Raw genomic sequence first — 22,301 nt, forward strand, 5'->3', positions numbered from 1 at the left:
TATATGGTAATTGTGACAGTCTAGAGTGTGAGAGAAGAAAGGAAAGGAATGTTTGTTTAATTGCACTCAAGCACATTGTTTAACCAGCAGCTATTAGGTGTTTAACATATGGTAATTGTGACAGTCTAGAGTGTGAGAGAAGAAAGGAAAGGAATGTTTGTGTAACGACTCCCCAGCACATTGTTTAACCAGCAGCTATTAGGTGTTTAACATATGGTAATTGTGACAGTCTAGAGTGTGAGAGAAGAAAGGAAAGGAATGTTTGTGTAACGACTCCCCAGCACATTGTTTAACCAGCAGCTATTAGGTGTTTAACATATGGTAATTGTGACAGTCTAGAGTGTGAGAGAAGAAAGGAAAGGAATGTTTGTTTAAGGACACCCCAGCACATTGTTTAACCAGCAGCTATTAGGTGTTTAATATATGGTAATTGTGACAGTCTAGAGTGTGAGAGAAGAAAGGAAAGGAATGTTTGTTTAATTGCACTCAAGCACATTGTTTAACCAGCAGCTATTAGGTGTTTAACATATGGTAATTGTGACAGTCTAGAGTGTGAGAGAAGAAAGGAAAGGAATGTTTGTGTAACGACTCCCCAGCACATTGTTTAACCAGCAGCTATTAGGTGTTTAACATATGGTAATTGTGACAGTCTAGAGTGTGAGAGAAGAAAGGAAAGGAATTTTTGTGTAACGACTCCCCAGCACATTGTTTAACCAGCAGCTATTAGGTGTTTAACATATGGTAATTGTGACAGTCTAGAGTGTGAGAGAAGAAAGGAAAGGAATGTTTGTTTAAGGACACCCCAGCACATTGTTTAACCAGCGGCTATTAGGTGTTTAATATATGGTAATTGTGACAGTCTAGAGTGTGAGAGAAGAAAGGAAAGGAATGTTTGTTTAAGGACACCCCAGCACATCGTTTAACCAGCAGCTATTAGGTGTTTAACATATGGTAATTGTGACAGTCTAGAGTGTGAGAGAAGAAAGGAAAGGAATGTTTGTTTAATTGCACTCAAGCACATTGCTTAACCAGCAGCTATTAGGTGTTTAACATATGGTAATTGTGACAGTCTAGAGTGTGAGAGAAGAAAGGAAAGGAATGTTCGTTTAATTGCACTCAAGCACATTGTTTTATCAGTTGTTATAAAGGGTCTTAAAAAGCACTTGGTCTAGAGTGTGAGAGAAGAAAGGAAAGGAATGAGTGTTTAATAACATCCCAGTTCATTGTTTAATAAGAAGCTAGTATTGGGTGTCTAACTTAATATTATAGCACTTGTGACACTTGGTCTAAGGTGTGAGAGAAGAAAGGAATGTTTGTTTAACAACACCCTGGCACATTGTTTAGTGAGTTGTTACCAGGAAGAAGGAAGGAACTGTTTTATTTAACGACGCGCTCAACACATTTTATTTATGGTTATATGGTGTCAGAATATGGTTAAGGACCACACAGATATAGAGAGAGGAAACCCGCTGTCGCCACTTCAAGAGCTACTCTTTTCGATTAGCAGCAAGGGATCTTTTATATGCACCATCCCACAGACAGGATAGTACATACCATGGCCTTTGTTACACCAGTTGTGGAGCACTGGCTGGAACGAGAAATAGCCCAATGGGGCCACCGATGGCGATCGATCCTAAACCGACCACGCATCAAGCCAGCGCTTTACCACTGGGCTACGTCCCGCCTCTTTGTTACTAAGTGTCTAAGAAACAGGAAAGGAATGTTTGTTTAATTGCACCCCAGCACATTGTTTAATCAGCAGCTATAATGGGTTTTTTTCTAGGAAAGCCTCGCATATTACCTTCCAATCCTAGACCCTCCCAAAAAAAAAAAAAAAAAAAAAAACACACCCCCCCCCCCCCACACACACACCCCGATATCCACAAAACAATCAACAACATACAACATTCTTTACTAATGACTGTGCACAGACACAAAACGATTGGTTTTGTTCTACCTACTTGCCATATGCGAAACATTCAATCCGAATTTCTCGCCCTCGTTCTGGAGGGCTTGGGAAAACAGCTGGGAAATCATCGTGAATATCCGGACCATAATCATTTGCATCTGTACCAATAATACATTAGCATCAGTTATGGTGTATACTCTTTGAAATAAACCATAATATCTGATTAATTAAACGACTATAAATGTAGTCAACACCATACTACTACTACTACTGCTACTGCTACTGCTACTGCTACTGCTACTGCTACTGCTACTGCTACTACTACTACTACTGCTACTACTACTACTACTGCTAATTCTACTACTACTGCTTCTACTGCTACTACTGCTACTACTGCTAATTCTACTACTACTGCTGCTACTGCTACTGCTGCTACTGTTACTGCTGCTACTGTTACTGCTGCTACTGCTGGTGCTGGTGGTACTGCTACTGCTACTGCTACTACTGCTAATTCTACTACTACTACTACAACTACTGCTACTGCTGCTACTGTTACTGCTGCTACTGCTGGTGCTACTGCTGGTGCTACTGCTATTACTACTACTACTATTACTACTACTACTACTACCACTACCACTACTACTACTACTACTACTACTACTACTACTGCTTCTACTACTGCTTCTATTACTGCTTCTATTACTGCTACTACTACTACACTATTACTGCTGCTACTACTACTGCTGCTATTACTACTACTACTACTACTGCTGCTACTGCTACTACTACTACTACTACTACTACTACCACTACTACTACCACTACCACTACCACTACCACTACCACTACCACTACCACTACCACTACCACTACCACTACCACTACCACTACTACTACTACTACCACTACTACTACTACCACCTTTAAAGTGCCATTTGCGCATTCATAATGTTGTTTACATGAGAATGTTGACAATATATTACAAGGATGATAACGGTAATAGTAATGATGCTGAAAATTGTCATGGTAGTGATGATACTGCTGCTGCTGCTGATGGTAAGGATGATGATGATGATGATGATGATGGTAAGGATGATGATGATGATAGTGATGATGATGATGCTGATAGTGGTGGTGGTGGTGGTGATGATGATGGTAATGATGATGGTGATGATGATAAGGATGATGATGATGATGATGATGGTAAGGATGATGCTGATGACTGATCATGATCATGAAAATGGTATTGATGCTGGTGATGATGATGATAATGATGATGGTAATGATAATGATGATGGTAATGATGATGATGATGGTAAGGATGTTGCTGATGACTGATCATGATCATGAAAATGGTATTGATGATGATGATGATGGTGATGATGATCATAATAATTATTATCATGGTGATAATGATCATAATAATTATTATCATGGTGATAATGATGATAACAATTATTATCACTGTAATAATGACAACGAATTTCATATCTTAAGCCAAACTTTGGTTTATCTGTACTTTGAACTTAAGTAATTTACAGAAAGTTCATGACTTTATATATACTTTCCATAATTATTATCCTTGAAAGGAATTAAAACAAGTGAAAAAATACGTTTTTAGTTGCTTTAACAGATGATTTAAAAACTGTACTGAGAGACCCTTACTTTCGCCTTCCACGATTAAGCCGATGCCTAGACTGTTTCTGCTTGGGGGTTGCGTCGTGGCCAGCTTCTCTCCGTATGGCGCCGTGAGCGTCACAATACAGTGGTACTCGCCCTCGTCCGACTTCTGCACTTCCGAGATGTACACTCGGCCATTTTCGGAAATAAACGTGTGCGGGTTGAGAGTTGGACGTATGAAGTGAGCGATATCATTCTTATACCACTGGTAATACACCTCTGATATGAAAATAAAACAGTTTTAAGCATTAATTAATAGTAAGACAACAATAATAATAATAAATAAATATACTGACAGATAGACAAGTAGAATAGATAAACAGGCATGTAATATTAGCATACAACAAGCATTTTTTTTAACATACTTTTTTTATGACTTTTATAATGTAAACTGAAGCTAATGGACCTAATTAGAAGAAAAACACACAAAATGTAATAACATTTCATCATAAATCTTGTCCAGCATAGATGTAAACATGACACGTCAATGGATATTCCAGAGGCCAATTTCGCAAATTTGCTAAAAAGCGTCCCCTCCTCACCAAAACAAGATATAATACTTTAACAAAAAACTAAAATTAGCACACTTTTCTGTGTTATCTTAGCTAGTTATCCTCCAAGTTTTAATGTGTTTGGTTAAACTGTGTATTTTTAATTATTAAGCAAATGTGTTACCCGTCTGCCAAAACTGCCGGGCACAGAAATGTTGGAAAATATTATAATGTTGTCACATACTGACAATCACTTTACACCTGATATGTCCTGTAGACAATATCATTGTGTAGTCTTTGTATTTATTAATATAACATACATCAGGCCCGTAGGAACTGGGATGGGGTGGGTGTGTGACGGGCGGGCCTAGGGGCTTGTTCTCCATCCCACACTTGAGGACAAAAATGTATGTTTAAAATTTTCACTACTCCACATAAATAAAGATGATATAAAAATGAAAATCTAGTTTGTATCCCTCACTAGAGACTGTATACCCCCCCCCCCCCCCCCCCCCCACACACACACACTTCAAATATCGTTCCTACAGGCCGGTACAGATGTGGACAATATGTAGAGGCTGACGTTAGGAGCCAGTTCCTTTTATCTTTAGGATTTTGTAATGATGATTTCAAACCAACTGTATCAGCTAGTTTGCTCCACATACTGACATAAAACACATTTGTTATTATATATTGGAATAAAACAAAAATAACTACAATATATCCAGTGTTATTTTTTTTAATCATTCATGGAGGAAGAAGGAAGTCCTGGTGAAAATATATTACAGGTAAAATATATTACAGATAAAACAAAACAAAATAATATATGATGCTTATTCCAAGTGCTAAATATTGTAAAATTTGCTTTAAATTGCTAGATGCTAAAACTGATTAAGTATATTACTTTATGGTAACAGTCGAAAATTAGACGACCAATTGTTTTAACCTCTGTCAAAGGTAGCAGGCTTTCTGCCAGAACATAATTCGAGGTTACGTAATAAAAACAAAATATATTCAAAGGCATATATTGGGTAGTTATGAATTTGAAATGTTTTATTAGACCATTTTATTTAATGCACTTTTACAAATTTTAAAAAGCAATTATCTTACTATAATCTATCAATAAATTAAAACAAAACATATCCATTAATTTCCGAGATTTTTTAGTACATACATGTAATTGTACCCTCTACCTGCATACCCTCTAGCAGAAACCCAGGGTAGGGAACCAATTATTTGGTGTAGAGTATTTTTAATATGACATAAAGAAAGCATTGAGACGTTAGTATGGAGTCGTTATGGGCTGTCGGTGAACATTAATTTACAGGTAAATAAATGTGAACTATAAATATTCATATGTGAACAAATTGCAATACCTTTTTTTAATGTATAGTTTAAGTACATACTTGTCTTTCATTTTCACATTGTAAATATACCAAATTGTCATGTTTATGTATTACATTTATACTTTTGGTTTACCCCTGTAACACTGAAAACCTTTGGCCCATAACTGTATTTAGTCAAATATTAGGCAAAATCTAGACTGGAAATGATTTATGCTTATTAAATCTTGTTTGCAATTTATTTATTTTATTTTTGGCATCAATCAGTCTTGTTTATAACAGCAACTTGTATGCAAGTTTGAGATTCTGTGTACGCTATGAAAGAAACAATCTTAAAATTAGTGGCGAGAAATTCAAAAGTTATGTCCCTTGGTATAAAAATCCCGGTCAATCATAATTACTTTAATAAATCAATTCTTTTACTTACGGTGGTTTATATTTATGTTAGTGACATAAATCGGTTCTTTAAAATAATGCACATAATAACATATAAATATAAATGGTGTTTATGGCTGATAAAGGGTTACAAATTGATAACCTATATTTGGAAAAATAATTTTACCACTTTTAATTTGCAACTAAGATGCTAGACTCACGTAAACCAATTTATTCATCATTCTAGTTTACGAACACTACCGATGTTTAACGATTAAGTCGGCCGTTAATGACTGTAAAGCCGTAATCGACATGTAGGTATTCGGGGTCGCATTTTTGGCATGATAAAAAGCGTTTAGAGTTGCGGCCCTTCGGTTGGTGGTCGCTAGATCATCATGTATATATAGATAGATACAGTATGCATATATAAAACATTTAGTAGTTCTGACATATGTTATAGCCTTTGAGTTTGTTTATTTTGTTGAACTACGCCACTAGAGAACATGATTTATTAACCATCGGCTATTGGATGTCAAACATTTGGTAATTTTGAAATATAGTCTTAGAGAGAAAATGCGCAACATTTTTTAATTAGTAGCAAGGGATCTTTTATATGCCCCATCCCACAAACAGAATAGCACACACCATGACATTTGATATACCAGTCGTGGAACATTGGCTGGAACGAGAAATAGCCCAATGGGTCCACATACGGGGATTGATCCAAGACCGACCCTGCATCAGGCGGACACTTTACCACTGGGCTACATCCCACCCCTGCTTACAATATTGAATTTATTGAACACAGTTTCTGAGTTGGACGGGGCAGTATCCCATGCTCACTCTGTAACTCACAACCCCAACACCAACCCACTCCTGCTTCCGACGTTTAAGAATAGTCAGGCAGACAGTCGGATAGGTAAACAAAAATACAATCTAATTAAAATTAGCTCCACTATTACATGTGGATCTAAAGACAGCCAGTTGGAGCTCATGTCCACCAATCAAAACCTTACTTGCACAATCCTGCCAGTGATTTAAAACTAACAACACTGCGTAGTCCCCAATGTCCAGGTAACATTTCGTCTGTAAATAATAATTTAAATATTGACCAATCACACTTAGCCTTTTATAACGTTATTTGGGAGCATACAAATTCTAAAAATATCGGGCGAGTCTATTTTAGTGGCCGCAGTACAGCGAACCATACCAATACGTACGGGGTGGGTTATCAGTCTTCAATTTTACATTACAAATTATTTATTTTATAAAATAAAACATGTTTTAAGGCATTCGTAATTCACACGAAACATGTCGTATACCCTCAGGATAATTCGGAATGTTTTCAAATTATTTTTAAATCACTGGCAGGATTGTGCAAGTAAGGTTTTGATTGGTGGACATGAGCTCCAACTGGCTGTCTTTAGATCCACATGTAATAGTGGAGCTAATTTTAATTAGATTGACAAAAATACAAGTAGGTCTATACTGAAAAACAAATGAAACACAACTATTAATATTTATTTATTAATCAATGTGCTCTAGTGGTTTCGTTAAACAACACAAACTTTAACTCTTCTTTATTTTATTTTTTTGTATAGTTATATATAATTGTGGAGTTTGAATCCCATTATTTTTTGTATTTATGAACATTATCAGTTTATGTAGAAATTATTTTATCTTAAAAAAGAAAGACATTAAGCCACTTACGTTTCTTTCGTCGTTCAGTATAGACAGATTCCACTTACTTGGATTAAAATTCGGCGTGTTACAAGTGATGTATGTTCCCTGGAAGAGTTTCGCCCTCACTGCCCCTGGCTTCAAGTTGACAAATTCCTTCAAGTCTGAAATTAAAAGTTTAAAACTAACATTAAAAAATAACTAGACCAGGTTATAATATTTTATTTTATTTCTAGTGGTTATTATATCAAACTTAAGACTGTAATGAACATGGTTCGCATCAGGCGTGTGTGCAGGAATTTTAGCAGGTGGGATCTGGCGACCGAAATTTATAGGAAGGGTGTCTAGTCATGCTTCCCCGGAAAATATGTTGAGAGAAAAAAAAAATGTGCTTGAGCAAGGAGGGGTTTCGACCCCCGAAACCTTCAACTGCACACGTGTCTCCTCATCATATTACACAGTTGTCGGGTGGATCCAAGAGTGGGTACCATGGAGATAATCCACTCTAAAGAAATTAAAGTACCATCAAAAGGTTAACAATATTAATTACATTGAAGTGCCCTTTTCAGGGAGTTGGTCTATGTACCTTTTTACGTTTGGTCCCTCCCTAAGATATTTCCTGGGTCCGCGAGTCGGAAGACTGAGGGAGGGGCACTGCATACTATTTTGTGTTGGGGGGACAAGTGACTCTTCCCAGCCCACAACACCCGCTTCCGACATTTATGCATTAGCAGATCCCACCCAGTGAATTTATAAATATTCGTATCAAATAGCAGATCAAAGGTCGAAGTGAACTTAACGTTTAATAGCTCAGTTAATACTACCAGTCCTGTCTTTAGTGATAAATGTGACAGGACTTGGTAACATTTTCATAAAGTGTTGTTTCATCTTGCCAGTAAAATCGTGGAAGCTACTATAAAACAGCCAAGGCCAAAGAGCACCCGAGCTATTGGACAGGCAGCCAAGCAGCTGACTGGTGTTGCTAGGGAAGCATGCTTTAATCTTAGCTGGATAAAAGCACGACAATAAATAATTTAAGACCATCAACTTACACCCAGCCGTGACGACCACCGGTGGACCTATTATCGACCCAACCGTGTTCTCGGCCACGCACTGGTACTTGCCAGCGTCCGAATCCGGATCGGGCCTGGCAAACGTCAGTTTACCATTAGTGAGTGTGTAGCGAAGGTTGGTCTGTGACGTCACTTCAATTTCGTTTTCAGTTCCCATATTCCTAAACCACCTGTCGTGAGAAAAAAAGCGAAAAGAATTAAATGTATGAAATTATAGCAACAATTACAGGAACCACAACACAATACATGATAAGAAATTAAAATTGTATTCATGATGTTTATGTTATTCATTTATAGAACAGGACTGTAGGAACCGGGAAGTGGGCGGGAGACACCCCCCCCCCCCCCCCCCCACACGCCTACTTAAAAAACAAAATATACGGTTTTTGTCCTCAAACTCTACCTGACTGTACATGTTCGTGAACCAGTTCTAACTGTACCTGTACGTAGAAATGAAACAGCTCTAACTGTACCTGTACGTCGGCAGCTTGTTCGTGAACCAGTTCTAACTGTACTTGTACGTAGATATGAAACAGCTCTAACTGTACCTGTACGCCGGCAGCTTGTTCGTGAAACAGTTATGATTGTACCTACCAGCCTCGGTGGTGTCGTGGTTACGGTATCGGACATAAGGCTGGTAGGTACATATTTTAACAACTCAAAAGATAGGTGTAATACCACTACACCCACCTCTCTCAGTAACCACTAACCAACTAACCCACTGCCCTGGACAGACAGTACAGGTACCTGAGGTGCCAAGGACAGCGTGATTGAAACTTAATTGGATACAAACACGAAAATAAGTTGAAATAAAATAAAATGACTGCACCTATACGCCGGTTGCTTGTTCGTGAAACAGCTCTGACTGTACCTGTATGTAGGGAGCTTATTCGTGAAGCAGATCTAACTGTACCTGTACGCCGGTAGCTTGTTCGTGAAACAGCTCTAACTGTACCTGTACGTAGGTAGCTTGTTCATAAAACAGCTCTAACTGTACCTTTACACTGACTACCTGTACGCTGAATGTATCTGTACGTAGGTAGTTTGTTCATGAAACAGCTCTAACTGCACATTTTACGTAGATAGCTTGTTCGTGAAACAGCTCTGACTGTACCTGTACGAAGGGAGTTTGTTCATGAAACAGCTATAACTGTACCTGTACTCTGACTGTATCTGTACTCTAACTGTACCTGTACGTAGGTAGTTTGTTCGTGAAACAGCTCTAACTGTACCTGTACGTAGGAAGCTTGTTCGTGAAAGCTCTGACTGTACATGTACTCTAACTGTACCTGTACGTAGGAAACTTGTTCGTGAAACAACTCTGACTGTACATGTACTCTGACTGTACCTGTACGTAGGGAGCGGGTAGCCGTCCGCCATACACAACAGGCTGGCGGTGATTTCTCGTCCGGTCAGAACGATACTCTCAGGTATTTTCGTGAATCTCGGTCCCATCGTGATCCGCGCGAGATCAGTCGTCTGCAGACCGTATGCTAAATGAACGAGAAAAATTATATTTAGGAGACCACTCAAGCAGAGAAGGGTCCAAACTTGGACCTAGCCCGAGTACTCTGACGGTAAGATAGCTAAACGGACATTTGCACAGTTATCGTGCTCTTTTACCGTCAGAGAACAATCTATATCAATATTGCGCAAAATAAAGAGACCTTAGTCAAAGATTCCCGCTCTAATACAACAACAATCCCATGTTTGACGTTAAATACCTTTTCATCGATAATTTTCGAGTTCCTAGATTAAAAAAATAAATCACATATTAATCACTAACACACAGAAACACTACAGGAAGAAACTCGTCAGCGACTACGTATTTAACTGGAACATTATTAAAAGGGCGTGCTGTCGGGTTTCCTCATATACTGTGTGTATTAGTGATTAATAGGTGAACATTTTGTAAATTGAAAATCCGTAAATTTCAAACAAAAGTACCATCGAGGGTTTTTTTCCCTATTTTCTCTTTCTTTTTCATTTTTTAAAATCGTGTACCTTTAATTTGACATTAGTTCAGTTACGTTTCAGTGAAAGTTTTATTTTGTTGAAGGAAGGAAATATTTTATTTAACGACGCACTCAACACATTTTTATTTACGGTTATATGGCGTCAGACATATGGTTAGGGACCATACAGATACTGAGAGAGGAAACTCGCTGTCACTTCAAGGGCTACTCTTTTCGATTAGTAGGAAGGGCTATTTTATATGTACCATCCCACAGACAGGATAGCACATAACACGGCCTTTGTTACACCAGTTGTGGAGCACTGGCTGGAACGAGAAATAACCCAATAGGTCCACCGACGGGGATCGATCCTTGACCGACTGCGCATCTAGCGAACGCTTTACCACTGGGCTACGTCCTGCCCCCTTTTATTTTGTTAAAGACAAAGGACTTACTGTTATCCCTGAGAGGACGGTTGATTCTGAAGACTTCATGGCGGTCAATCTCACAGATGTAGTAAAGCTTCTCATCACTTCTGGCCCAGTTCCACGCAAACTTGTCTTTCTTAGCTTAATATTACAGCAAAACATTAAAAAATGCTATTGTTAAAGCTGCAATGTCAGGTAAATTTACAATAGAATCTGATCCTCGTTAAAGCTTCAATCTCGAATATTTTTTCAATTATTTAGTTACTTAGAATAAATAATTCACCATAAAGATACAATCCCGGGTAAATTTGTATTATTTAAACATCTATATATAATAAACCATCCAACTTAATGTTGTTATTTATCTACAGTGGCAGATCCAGAACATCCACTTAGGGTCCCCGATGACATTCCCAAAGGGATTCCGGGGATCCTCCAACGTAAAACATGAAAATGTATAATAAAAATATAACTGATATAATTTTTAAGGGTGGCGGGCTGGCCTCACTTATACCCGCCACTGATGATCTTGGGTAAATGTTTATTTAATCACTTAGGATAAATCACAGAGATTAAAGCTACAAGGTATGTAGTTTACACGAAAATTACACCACCACGAATAAAAGTGAATTTACAGTAACTGTTCTATAAGTTACTTACCTGAAAAACTGTAGACTAAATTAAGTTTTTCTAGTGATTTTCTGTGATCCAGTTGATATATCCAATAATCGCCGTGCATGACGTCACTTCCGTCTCCTTCCCATTCATAAACGCCGTCTCTGTCGACACCACTGGTGTACCAGCTGTATGATCTAAAGACGGAAGTCGCTGATTTATTGGTTTGCGCAACATGACTGTCAAAACGACAAATGTAGATTCGAAATTGATTCGCGAATTTATATTAACTAAATCATTTAGTCTGCTGAATGGACGAAACGTAACCCAGTGGTAAAGCTTTCGATTGATGCGCAGTCAGTTTGAGATCGATCTCCGACGGTGGGTCCATTGAACTTGTTCTCGTTCAAGCCAGTGCACCATGACTAGTATATCAAAGGTCGTGGTATGTGTTATCCTGTCTGTGGGATGATGCATATAAAAGATCCCTTGCTTCTAATTGAAAAATTACCAAATGTTTGACATCAAATAGCCAGTGATTAATAAATGTATGTGTCGTTAAACAAAACAAACGTAACTTGTGCTAGCCAAAGCAGAGTCTTAAAGCTAAAAGGATTGGTTGGCTATTTAAACTGAAAGCTGACTAAATGTTTTGACGGAATTAACAGAATCTGTATTTAAGATATTTAATCCATGTTTCGTTTAATTTCGCAATATGTGTGAATATTTTATACATTTTCCTGACAACCAGAGTTATGGCCTCAGACCACAATTAATTTCGCTATATGTTTCTATATAGCCTTAGTGGCTATAACATTTTTATTAATATAAGCAGGCCCATGAAGTTTTGTATGTACCTTTGCCTGCATGGGGGACACATACCCTGAAAAGGACAACCCCTGTTGTCCAGCTCTTTCTCCCAGCATATTGGTTTAAACAGACACACCCTCTAAACCAGGCCGGAGTACTCCCATTTTACACAAAAAGCACTACTTTTGCATGGGCCGGAATTACCACAAACAAGTCTTCAATGTCAACAAGTTACACATGTTTACAAACTACATGCTATCCCCTGTCACTTCAGTCAGACAGTTGCCACTTCATAGCTGTCTGCCATGAAATAATCACAGTCAAACAGCAGACTACTTGCGCGGTCAAATTTTCGGATTTTCGACAACCAAATGGGAAGATAACTGTAGTCTGAGGCCTTATATGGCCTCAGTTTTTGAAGAAGGAAATGAACTGTACTTGTTACTTTTGATAATTAAACAACGATTTTGTATTCTAGCATTTATTGCAGTTAAATCTTATTATTAGAATAATATTAGTAAGCAAGTAAGCAAGTTTCTTGATAAAATATACATTATTCAGTCAAACATCTATGGAAAGTAAAGTACGTTTTGTTTATTTAATGACACAATTAGAAGCATTTTTCGCTCCAGCCAGTGCACCACAACTGGTACATCAACTGCGGTGGTATGTACTATCCTGTCTATGGGATGGTGCATATCAAAGATCCCTTGCTGCTAATCGAAAAGAGTAGCCCATGAACTGGCGACAGCGGGTTTCCTCCATCAATATCTGTGTGGTCTTTAACCATATGTCCGACGCCATATAACTGTAAATAAAATGTGATGAGTGCGTCGTTAAATAAAATTTCCTTCCTTCCTTTCAATTAGAAGCACATTGCTTATTATCAGCAGCTGTTGGATGTCAAACATTTAATAACTCTGACACATGGTCTTGAAAGCAAATCAGTTACACTTTTTTTTCATTAGCAGCAATGATCTTTTATATACATTTCCACCACAAATATACTGCGGGCTATGTGTCGGAGCGGCGGACTATACGCGTGAAATTACGGTACCACAGCCTTTAATAAACATACACCAGTCGTGGCACAATGCGTCAACCGAGGGGATTCGACCTGCCAATCCAAGGACCCCGGGGGCGGGACGTAGCCCAGTGGTAAAGCGCTCGCCTGATGCGCGGTCGATCTAGGATTGATCCCCATCGGTAGGCTCATTGAGCTATTTCTCGTTAAAGCCAGTGCACCACGACTGATATATCAAAGGCCGTGGTATGTGCTATCCTGTCTGAGGGATGATGCATATAAAAGATACCTTGCTACTAATGGAAAAAGGTAGCGGGTTTCCTCTCTAAGACTATATGTAAAAATTACCAAATGTTTGACACCCAATAGCCAATGGTTAATAAATCAATGTTCTCTAGTGGTGTCGTTAAACAAAACACACTTTAACTGACCTGGCTTTTCCGAACTGCTGTAGCCACTGTGTAATAAAGTTATTTTCTGCCTCATCATTCACAGTCACCAGGCTAGCTCCATCCATCTGTCAAAGGAATGTACAGGTTGCACACCACAATTAATTACTCCATTCAATTTAAAGCAATTTCTATATCGGAATATATTCTCAGACCCCCCCCCCCCCCCCCCCCCCCAGTATCAAGAGGGCTAGTTTTAGGGAGGACCCTCACTTGATAACTACTTTGCAAAAAAAAAAAAAAAAAAAAAAAAAAAAAGCGACACAGGTTAACCTCGGCCCTCACAAAAAACCATTTTGTCCCTCGGGTTGAAATTACAACGGTGATAGATTCTATTAATGTATACCTGACAACGGTGATAGATTCTATTAATGTATACCTGACAACGGTGATAGATTCTATTAATGTATACCTGACAACGGTGATAGATTCTATTAATGTATACCTGACAACGGTGATAGATTCTATTAATGTATACCTGACAACGGTGATAGATTCTATTAATGTATACCTGACAACGGTGATAGATTCTATTAGTCTAGCACCACGGTGCTGGACGATTTCTACATACGCGTGACGTCATAACTCATGATTTACGAGGATTGACGTCATAACGTTTTTCTTCAGAATTCTGTTTGCCATTTCACGTTGTATTTTTATTTTCAAAATAGTTAAACATGTCAAATTAATATTTTCAACTTTATATTTATTTGTAAGTTGTAAGTTTATTTTTATGTCGTTGCATAAGGTGGACTATATTTTTCCGCGTATGATTAAATGAGTTAGTAGGTGAAATGTTTGCGAATCGTTCTACAATAAACAAACCGTAGCTTACACAATTAATGTTTGTTACTGTAATTAAATGGGCAAGAAAAAGAATCAATCACCCTTGTGAGATATAAATAAAGCAATTCCAACCATGTTCCTCGGGTTGGAATTGCCTTATCTATACCTCACAACGGTTATACATTCTAGTAATCTATAAGCATTTAATGTTTTGTGAAGGGTAAAGATTTAGTTTTTTGTATTCGTTTAATTAACATTATTTTCTGGTGAGATTCAATGAGTGTTCGAACATGCCACGCAGGCGTGGGAAGGTGTCAGTAACTGCGGAGAAGCGAGCAATTATTAATTCGTCTTTCAAATGGATGACCTATTGAATATTCTGACCACCTACGGTTCAGGTCTGGAGAGTCATACTCTACCTCTCGCAAAAGGCGATAAACTAAGATATACTTACAATGCAGGCTTTCTCTGCTTCGTAGTAGGGGCGGAGAGGGGCGAACACAAAGTGATAGCAATGCTCACCATTCGCCTCCCAGCCTAGAGGACAGTCTAACAACAGAAAGAAAACGAGAGTAAAAACGAAACGGTGTATGTAGCAGTTGCATTTTTATGCAATTCTTTGAGAGGCAACTAGAATGTTTTTATAAATTAAAAAACAACAAAACAAAACCCAATCCACCAAAAAAGCAAAAAACAAATAAAAACAAAACACCACAAACAACCCACACCCCACACACCCCCACAAAAAACAAAAGAAAACCCACAAACAAAAACCCACACACATAAACAACAACCCCCCCCAAAAAAAACCCCACCCAAACAAACACAAAAACCCCCACCGCACAGTGCCACCCACCCACCCACACACACACACAAACACACATACATACACACACAACACACACACACACACGCACGCACACACGCACAATATTTTTACATACACACTAGTATATAAATTCTGCTTGTCAGAACACCTACCGTACATCTTCTGACTCCATCCTACATGGAATATTATGATAAACACAAACACTGCTAACAAGACTGCCGCCATCTTGGATTCCTCCATGTTCAGTTAAAAACACGACCTGAAAAGGTATAGATTATCATAAAAATTATATACATCGTAAAAAAAAAGTCAGGTTTCCTCTCTAATGTGTAGATACAAAGGGTGGAAACTGAAGGTACAACCGCCCGCCCCAGACTCCACAGAACTTCGAAGTGCGACTATATATATATATATATATATATATATATATATATATATATATATATATATATATATATATATATATACACACGTCAGCTATTTTTCGCTCCAGCCAGTGCAACAAAAGGAAAGGAAAGAAAATGTTTTATTTAACGACGTACTCAACACATTTTATTTTACGGTTATATGGCGTCTTTTATATGCACCATCCCACAAACAGGATAGCACATACCACCGCCTTTGTTATACCAGTCGTGGTACACTGGCTGCAACGAGAAATAGCCCAATGGGCCCATCGACGGGGATCGATCCCAGACCGACCGCACAGCAAGCGAGCGCTGTACCACTGAGCTACGTCCCGTCCCCAGCCAGTGCACCACGACTGTCTTCATGTCTATGGGATGGCGCATATAAAAGATCCCTTGCTGCTAATCGAAAATAGTAGCCCATGAAGTGGCGACAGCGGGTTTCCTTCCTCAATATCTGTGTAGTCTATAACCATATTTCCGACGCCATATAACCGTAAATAAAGTGTGTTGAGTGCGTCGTTAAATAAAACGTTTCCTTATATATACACACGGTAGAGTCCAAGGGACGATTTGACAAGATCGGCACTTCTAGCACGGATCACTGGCATGTGTACTGTCCACAGGCGGACTGCCACTCCGCAGACAGACACATCCATCTCCTACCCTGTAAGAAGATTACCATTCACAAGGCCGACACAAGAGGACTGCCACTGTCCAAGTCGACATACCCGTACATACCCATGCAAGACTGCCACTGCCCATATCGACATACCCGTAGGCTACATACCCATGCAGGACTGCCACTGTCCAGGTCGACATACCCGTACATACCCATGCAGGACTGCCACTGTCCAGGTCGACATACCCGTACATACCCATGCAGGACTGCCACTGTCCAGGTCGACATACCCGTACATACCCATGCAGGACTGCCACTGTCCAGGTCGACATACCCATGCAGGACTGCCACTGTCCAGGTCGACATACCCGTACATACCCATGCAGGACTGCCACTGTCCAGGTCGACATACCCGTACATACCCATGCAGGAATGCCACTGTCCAGGTCGACATACCCATGCAGGACTGCCACTGTCCAGGTCGACATACCCGTACATACCCATACAAGACTGCCACTGTCCAGGTCGACATACCCATACACACCCATGCAGGACTGCCACTGACCAGGATGACAGACCCGTTCATACCTATGCAGGAGGACTGTCACTCCCTGTCTGACAGACCCGTTCATACCTATGCAAGAGGACTGCCACTCCATGCATGACAGACCCGTTCATACCTATGCAAGAGGACTGCCACTCCCTGTCTGACAGACCCGTTCATACCTATGTAGGAGGACTGGCACTCCCTGCATGACAGACCCGTTCATACCAATGCAGGAGGACTGCCACTCCCTGTTTGACAGACCCATTCATACCTATGCAGGAGGACTGCCACTCCCTGTCTGACATGCCCGTTCATACCTATGCAGGAGGACTGCCACTCCCTGTCTGACATGCCCGTTCATACCTATGCAGGAGGACTGCCACTCCCTGTCTGACAGACCTGTTCGTACCTATATAGGAGGACTGCCACTCCCAGACCGACAGACCCGTTCATACTCCCGCAGGAGGACTGGCACTCACAGGCCGACACATCCGTTCATACGACTGCAGGACGATTGTCACTTTGAGTACATGAGGGTTGATAGTGTGGGATGGGTGCATTTAATACCTTGGTCCGCTGTGTGTTTCTGAGATAAATAATCATACATGTACTTTGGAGTATTGTAGATGCCCTTTGAAAGTTGCATACCTCGTTTTCAAAACTGTATATCCGCCCAAGTTCATTTAACTTCATTTTACCTTTTTTACATGCTTATATACATTAAGAATGTTTGACACCCAGTAACGGATGATTAATGGATCATTGTAATCTAGTGGTGTCCATCCATTCATCCACCCATCAACCCATCCATCAAAATATGCTGTCCTCTATTTAGTGACTATAAATGGGGGGGGGGGGGGGGGGGGGGGGAGAGAAAAAGAAAAAGCAACAAATGAATCCAGTCAAACTGGAATTTCAATTCCCAGTGGCTGTCAGCACGCTTTCTTTAAAACGTTTCCATTCAATGGTAATCTCTCTCTCTCTCTCTCTCTCTCTCTCTCTCTCTCTCTCTCTCTCTCTCTCTCTCTCTCTCTCTCTCTCTCTCTCTCTCTCTCTCTCTCTCTCTCTCTCTCTCTCTCTCTCTCTGTATATATATATATATATATATATATATATATATAGATCATCTTTAGTTTGTAAACGGATTTTGAAGATAAACAAAAAAGTTTGTTATATAGAGAATTAGAAAGGTTCCCTTTAGAAATACAAGTAAAGTTACGAATGGAAACAAAATTAAAACAAGTTTGTACTGTTTAACGACACCACCGAAGCACATTGATTTATTAATCATCAGCCCTATTTATTATGTTGAAAGGCAACCACTATTTAATAAGTTAAACTCCTTTTCCGAGTTCTCTACTCTAAATAACAATTTACAATTTATATTTATCATGTTATACAATAATGGTGACATTGAAATTCTTAACCATGTATTAACATTTGACGGCTGTATTTCTAAACGTAAAGTTCTTGTTCCAGCTATCAGTGGGGCAGTAATTTAATTTAATTATATCCCAGTACTTTAACCGTTTATTTTTATAATACACTTTATTCCCACAAATATAATACAAACTTTGTTCCTCCGTCTGGCACGTACATTAATATTGCTATTATTATTAATTGTTGTTGTTGTTATAGATGTTGTATGTTTGTTGATTTGTTTTTATCTGTTTGCTGACACCGGCTTGTTTGATAATATGCAATAAATTGAAATGAATTGAATCATCGGCCATTAAATGTCAAACATATCGTAATTTTGACATATAGTCTTAGAGAGGAAACCCGCTACATTTGTATTATTAGTAGCAAATGATCTTTTATATGCACCATCCCACAAACAGGATAACACATACCACCGCCTTTGATATACCAGTCGTGATGCACTGGCTTGAACGAGAATGGCTTCATTTTGGAGTAAACTGGTTAAAGATGAAAATAAACTTAGTTGTACATTATATATTTTCATTCATTTCAACTTATTTCGGTGCTTATGTCCAGTTAAGATTCTCTGGACACACACTCAGCTATCTAGGCTGTCTCGCCAGGACAGTAAGTTAGTTGGTGCTTAGTGAGAGAGAAGGTGTAGTCACTGTAGTTGTCTTACACCCAACCGAGGCGGGTGCATATTATATAAACTTATGTTTTCTTTAAAATGGTGTTGAACGAAATCAATTTAAGTGGCTAAAATTCATAAAAAAATATTTTCGATAATACGAGAATGGGATAAATCTATAGTAATAAAAGTAATGTTTTCAAATCATATGAAGAAGAATCGAAACTCTGCGATCAGTTTATACAACAGTGGTTTTCCGATATTACAAACTCTTCTAGGGGTCAGTCATGTTTATAGATTTTGAAAAACAGAATATTACTTCAAAACCTATATGCCGAGATTATTATAACAAAATAAATGCTGGGTATCTATTTAAATTGCGTACGTCAAATTTAAGATTACTGATCGAAACCTTCAGATGATTTAACGTTCCTGGAGAAAACAGACTATGCCAACTTTGTAATGTTGATATTGGAGATGAATACCCGGTGGTAAAGCACTGGCTTGATGCGCGGTCGGTCTAGGATTAATCCCCGTCGGTGGGCCCATTAGGTTATTTCTCGTTCCAGCCAGTGCACCACGACTGGCATATCAAAGGCCGTGGTATGTACTACGCTGTCTGTGAGATGGTGCATATAAAAGATCCCTTGCTGCTAATCGAAAATAGTAGCCTATGATGTGGCGACAGTGGATTTCGTCTATCAATATCTGTGTGGTCCATAACCATGTCTGAAGAAATAAAACCGTAAATAAAATGCATAGAATACGTCGTTAAATAAAACATTTCCTTCCTCTTCTTCGTGACCAACTGTATTTTACGGCAATACTTGATCTCGTTGGTAATATCAACGTGTAAAACGAACAATCGTATCATTTTATATTTTCAAATTTAACGTAATTTGTTGTCAGACTTACCTTTAATTAGAGGGAAAAACTCTCAGGTATTCCTGTTTATCGGCGACAATGCCCGTTACGAAATGCTAATCGAACATGCATTTAAAATGGCGTCTTGTTAACCTGTGCAACTTGATAACGAGTGTGACGTGTTATCGGCCGATTGTGAAGGGTTTGTGGTTTGTAAAAAATGTAAATGTAACCTTCTCCTTGATATTGTATCCATTGTTATTACCAGCCTAAGTGATTGTGATTAGGGGCATAACAAACAAGATGGGGTGGGGAGGGGGTTCAAGCCGAGCAAACGGAAGAACAAGTTTCCTTTTAAATTGAAAAATGCCTTTTTTTGTCTAAATGGAGAAGACCCCATTATTAGTGTGCCATGATTTGTGGGTTTTTGTAGTGACACCCCCTAATTAATTATTTATTCTATACGAGATGTAATAAAAATGTTTTATTGGCCTAACTAGGAACCTTATATGCATGACAGGCTTATGCAAGGCCGAAGCCTGGCTCGCATACAGTGTGTGGGTCCAGGGGTCTAGACTTCCCTGCTCATCTATTTTAAAGTGCATTCACTGCTAATATTAAACTTGCATTTAAGCAGTTTCATGTGGACTCTCCTGAAAAAATTCCTGGATCTTGCCTGGAAGTAGGCATCTCGTAAGAAAGAATCTAGAACATTCAAAGGTTTGCAAGGTTCGTCACGAAGGTTGCACGTAATGTGTGCGGTTTCACCAAACACTGCACCCGATTACACAGCTATTTGACTGGCTACAGTGCAAGACTGTTGCTTCCAGCTTATGATCTCCCACCATATTCCCCAGATTTAGCACCATCTGACACCATCTATTTCCTAACCTGATGTTAATTCCGCTGTTGTTGATTTTTTTTACCTGCAGCAAGAATCCTTCTTTGTCAGAGAGATCCAGGCGGATTTCCTCTCTAAGACCATATGTCAAAATTACCAAATGTTTGATATCCAATGTACTCTAGTGGTGTCGTTCAAGAAAACAAACTTCTTTTTTCCCCTCTTGCCTCTGGCTTATTCTCCTGTCTTCCCTTTCATCCAATTCACATCATTGGGGAATAAAAAAAAATCATTAAAATTCAGTATGTGTATACACTGTCAGATAGCTGAGTTATGTGTGTGTGTGAGGTGGTGTGGTGTGGTGTGGTATGGGGTGGGGTGGGGTGGGGTGGGTGGGGGGGTGGGGTGGAATGGAGTGGAGTGAAGATTATTTGGATACAAGTACGAAAATCAACTTAAATTAATAAAGCACATGTACATGGTGTGACGTCAGGATCTGTAATACTGTCATTTATTTTTTGTATCGAGTTTATTTCCTTATTAACTGAACATCTTCTCGGAAGAAATATAGGAACATACAAGTATACCAAAACATGCATACATTACATAATATAAGAATATATAGCTAAATTGATTTTAAATTCTAGCATTGGTTGTTGGTAAATGTGTGTATAATATAAATAACTGCACTATTATAGTTAATATAATGGGTACATAGTAGAAACACTAAACATTCCTAGAAAATGTCTTTCACTTTGGGGAAAATATGACAGGTACACAAAACACATACATACATACATACATACATACATACATACATACATACATACAGGATAACGCGATAGCTCAGAACGTATCGATGCAAGTCTGCAAGTTGCGGGCGATTCAGTGCCACAGGTTCGAGTCCCAGCAACGGCATGAGACAATTTGTGAGGCCAGAATTTTTTGTATTATCCCCTGCGTCAGTGCGTTAATATCTAAATATGTAAAATCCCAGTCTCACATACACGAATTATCACCCGAATGGGTTCGATTTAAGAATTCTTGGTGATTCTTGGATATAGGTACTGAGACCGTAGGGGATTCCTGGCCTTTCGTCAGTATTCTTGAATGTTCTGAATCGACTCCAGACTGTTTTGAACATGCTCAAAACTGTCGGGAGTAATCGTGAATAAAGTTGAAATCATAACTCAATCTTACGAGTTCTTGAGGGAATCGTGCGTAATCATAGTATGTTCGTAGACGCATTCGGAATATTCGTGGTTAAACGTGGGGTATTCGTACGACTCTCTGGCTCTTTCCTCGTCCCTTGTGGTCGGTTGCTGACTTCTTGAAGAGCGACATAGTGATGATCACTGCTTGCAGGCAGAACGTCGAATGAAATCTGGCCTGTTCAGCAGCCTTCATATAGGCGTCTTGCGGTAGTCGTACTGGTTCTTGAGGCAGTCGTACTGATTCGTGTAGCAATCGTGCGGATTCGTAGGAGTGTCGTAGTAATTCTTGACGCGTTTCGCATTAAT

General features: G+C 39.1%; 2 protein-coding genes across 2 annotated transcripts in view; both read right to left on the minus strand.

The window, feature by feature from the left end:
- Positions 1 to 8,708, minus strand: part of LOC121385077 (contactin-like) — a 38,533-nt gene extending 29,825 nt beyond the window's left edge. Inside the window, exons 1-4 of the mRNA XM_041515614.1 lie at positions 8,531 to 8,708; positions 7,547 to 7,642; positions 3,575 to 3,808; positions 1,962 to 2,067 (exon numbers count right to left, since the gene is read on the minus strand). Coding sequence (XP_041371548.1) covers positions 1,962 to 2,067; positions 3,575 to 3,808; positions 7,547 to 7,642; positions 8,531 to 8,708 — 614 coding nt within the window. The remainder of the gene's footprint in view (positions 1 to 1,961; positions 2,068 to 3,574; positions 3,809 to 7,546; positions 7,643 to 8,530) is intronic.
- Positions 8,709 to 8,981: 273 nt separating this feature from the next.
- Positions 8,982 to 22,301, minus strand: part of LOC121385078 (contactin-2-like) — a 70,445-nt gene continuing 57,125 nt past the window's right edge. The window contains exons 26-32 of the mRNA XM_041515615.1: positions 15,625 to 15,706; positions 15,073 to 15,167; positions 13,815 to 13,900; positions 11,595 to 11,746; positions 10,962 to 11,075; positions 9,900 to 10,044; positions 8,982 to 8,991 (exon numbers count right to left, since the gene is read on the minus strand). Coding sequence (XP_041371549.1) covers positions 8,982 to 8,991; positions 9,900 to 10,044; positions 10,962 to 11,075; positions 11,595 to 11,746; positions 13,815 to 13,900; positions 15,073 to 15,167; positions 15,625 to 15,706 — 684 coding nt within the window. The remainder of the gene's footprint in view (positions 8,992 to 9,899; positions 10,045 to 10,961; positions 11,076 to 11,594; positions 11,747 to 13,814; positions 13,901 to 15,072; positions 15,168 to 15,624; positions 15,707 to 22,301) is intronic.

Source organism: Gigantopelta aegis, chromosome 11, assembly GCF_016097555.1.
Source record: "Gigantopelta aegis isolate Gae_Host chromosome 11, Gae_host_genome, whole genome shotgun sequence".
In the NCBI taxonomy this organism is placed as follows: Eukaryota; Metazoa; Mollusca; class Gastropoda; order Neomphalida; family Peltospiridae; genus Gigantopelta; species Gigantopelta aegis.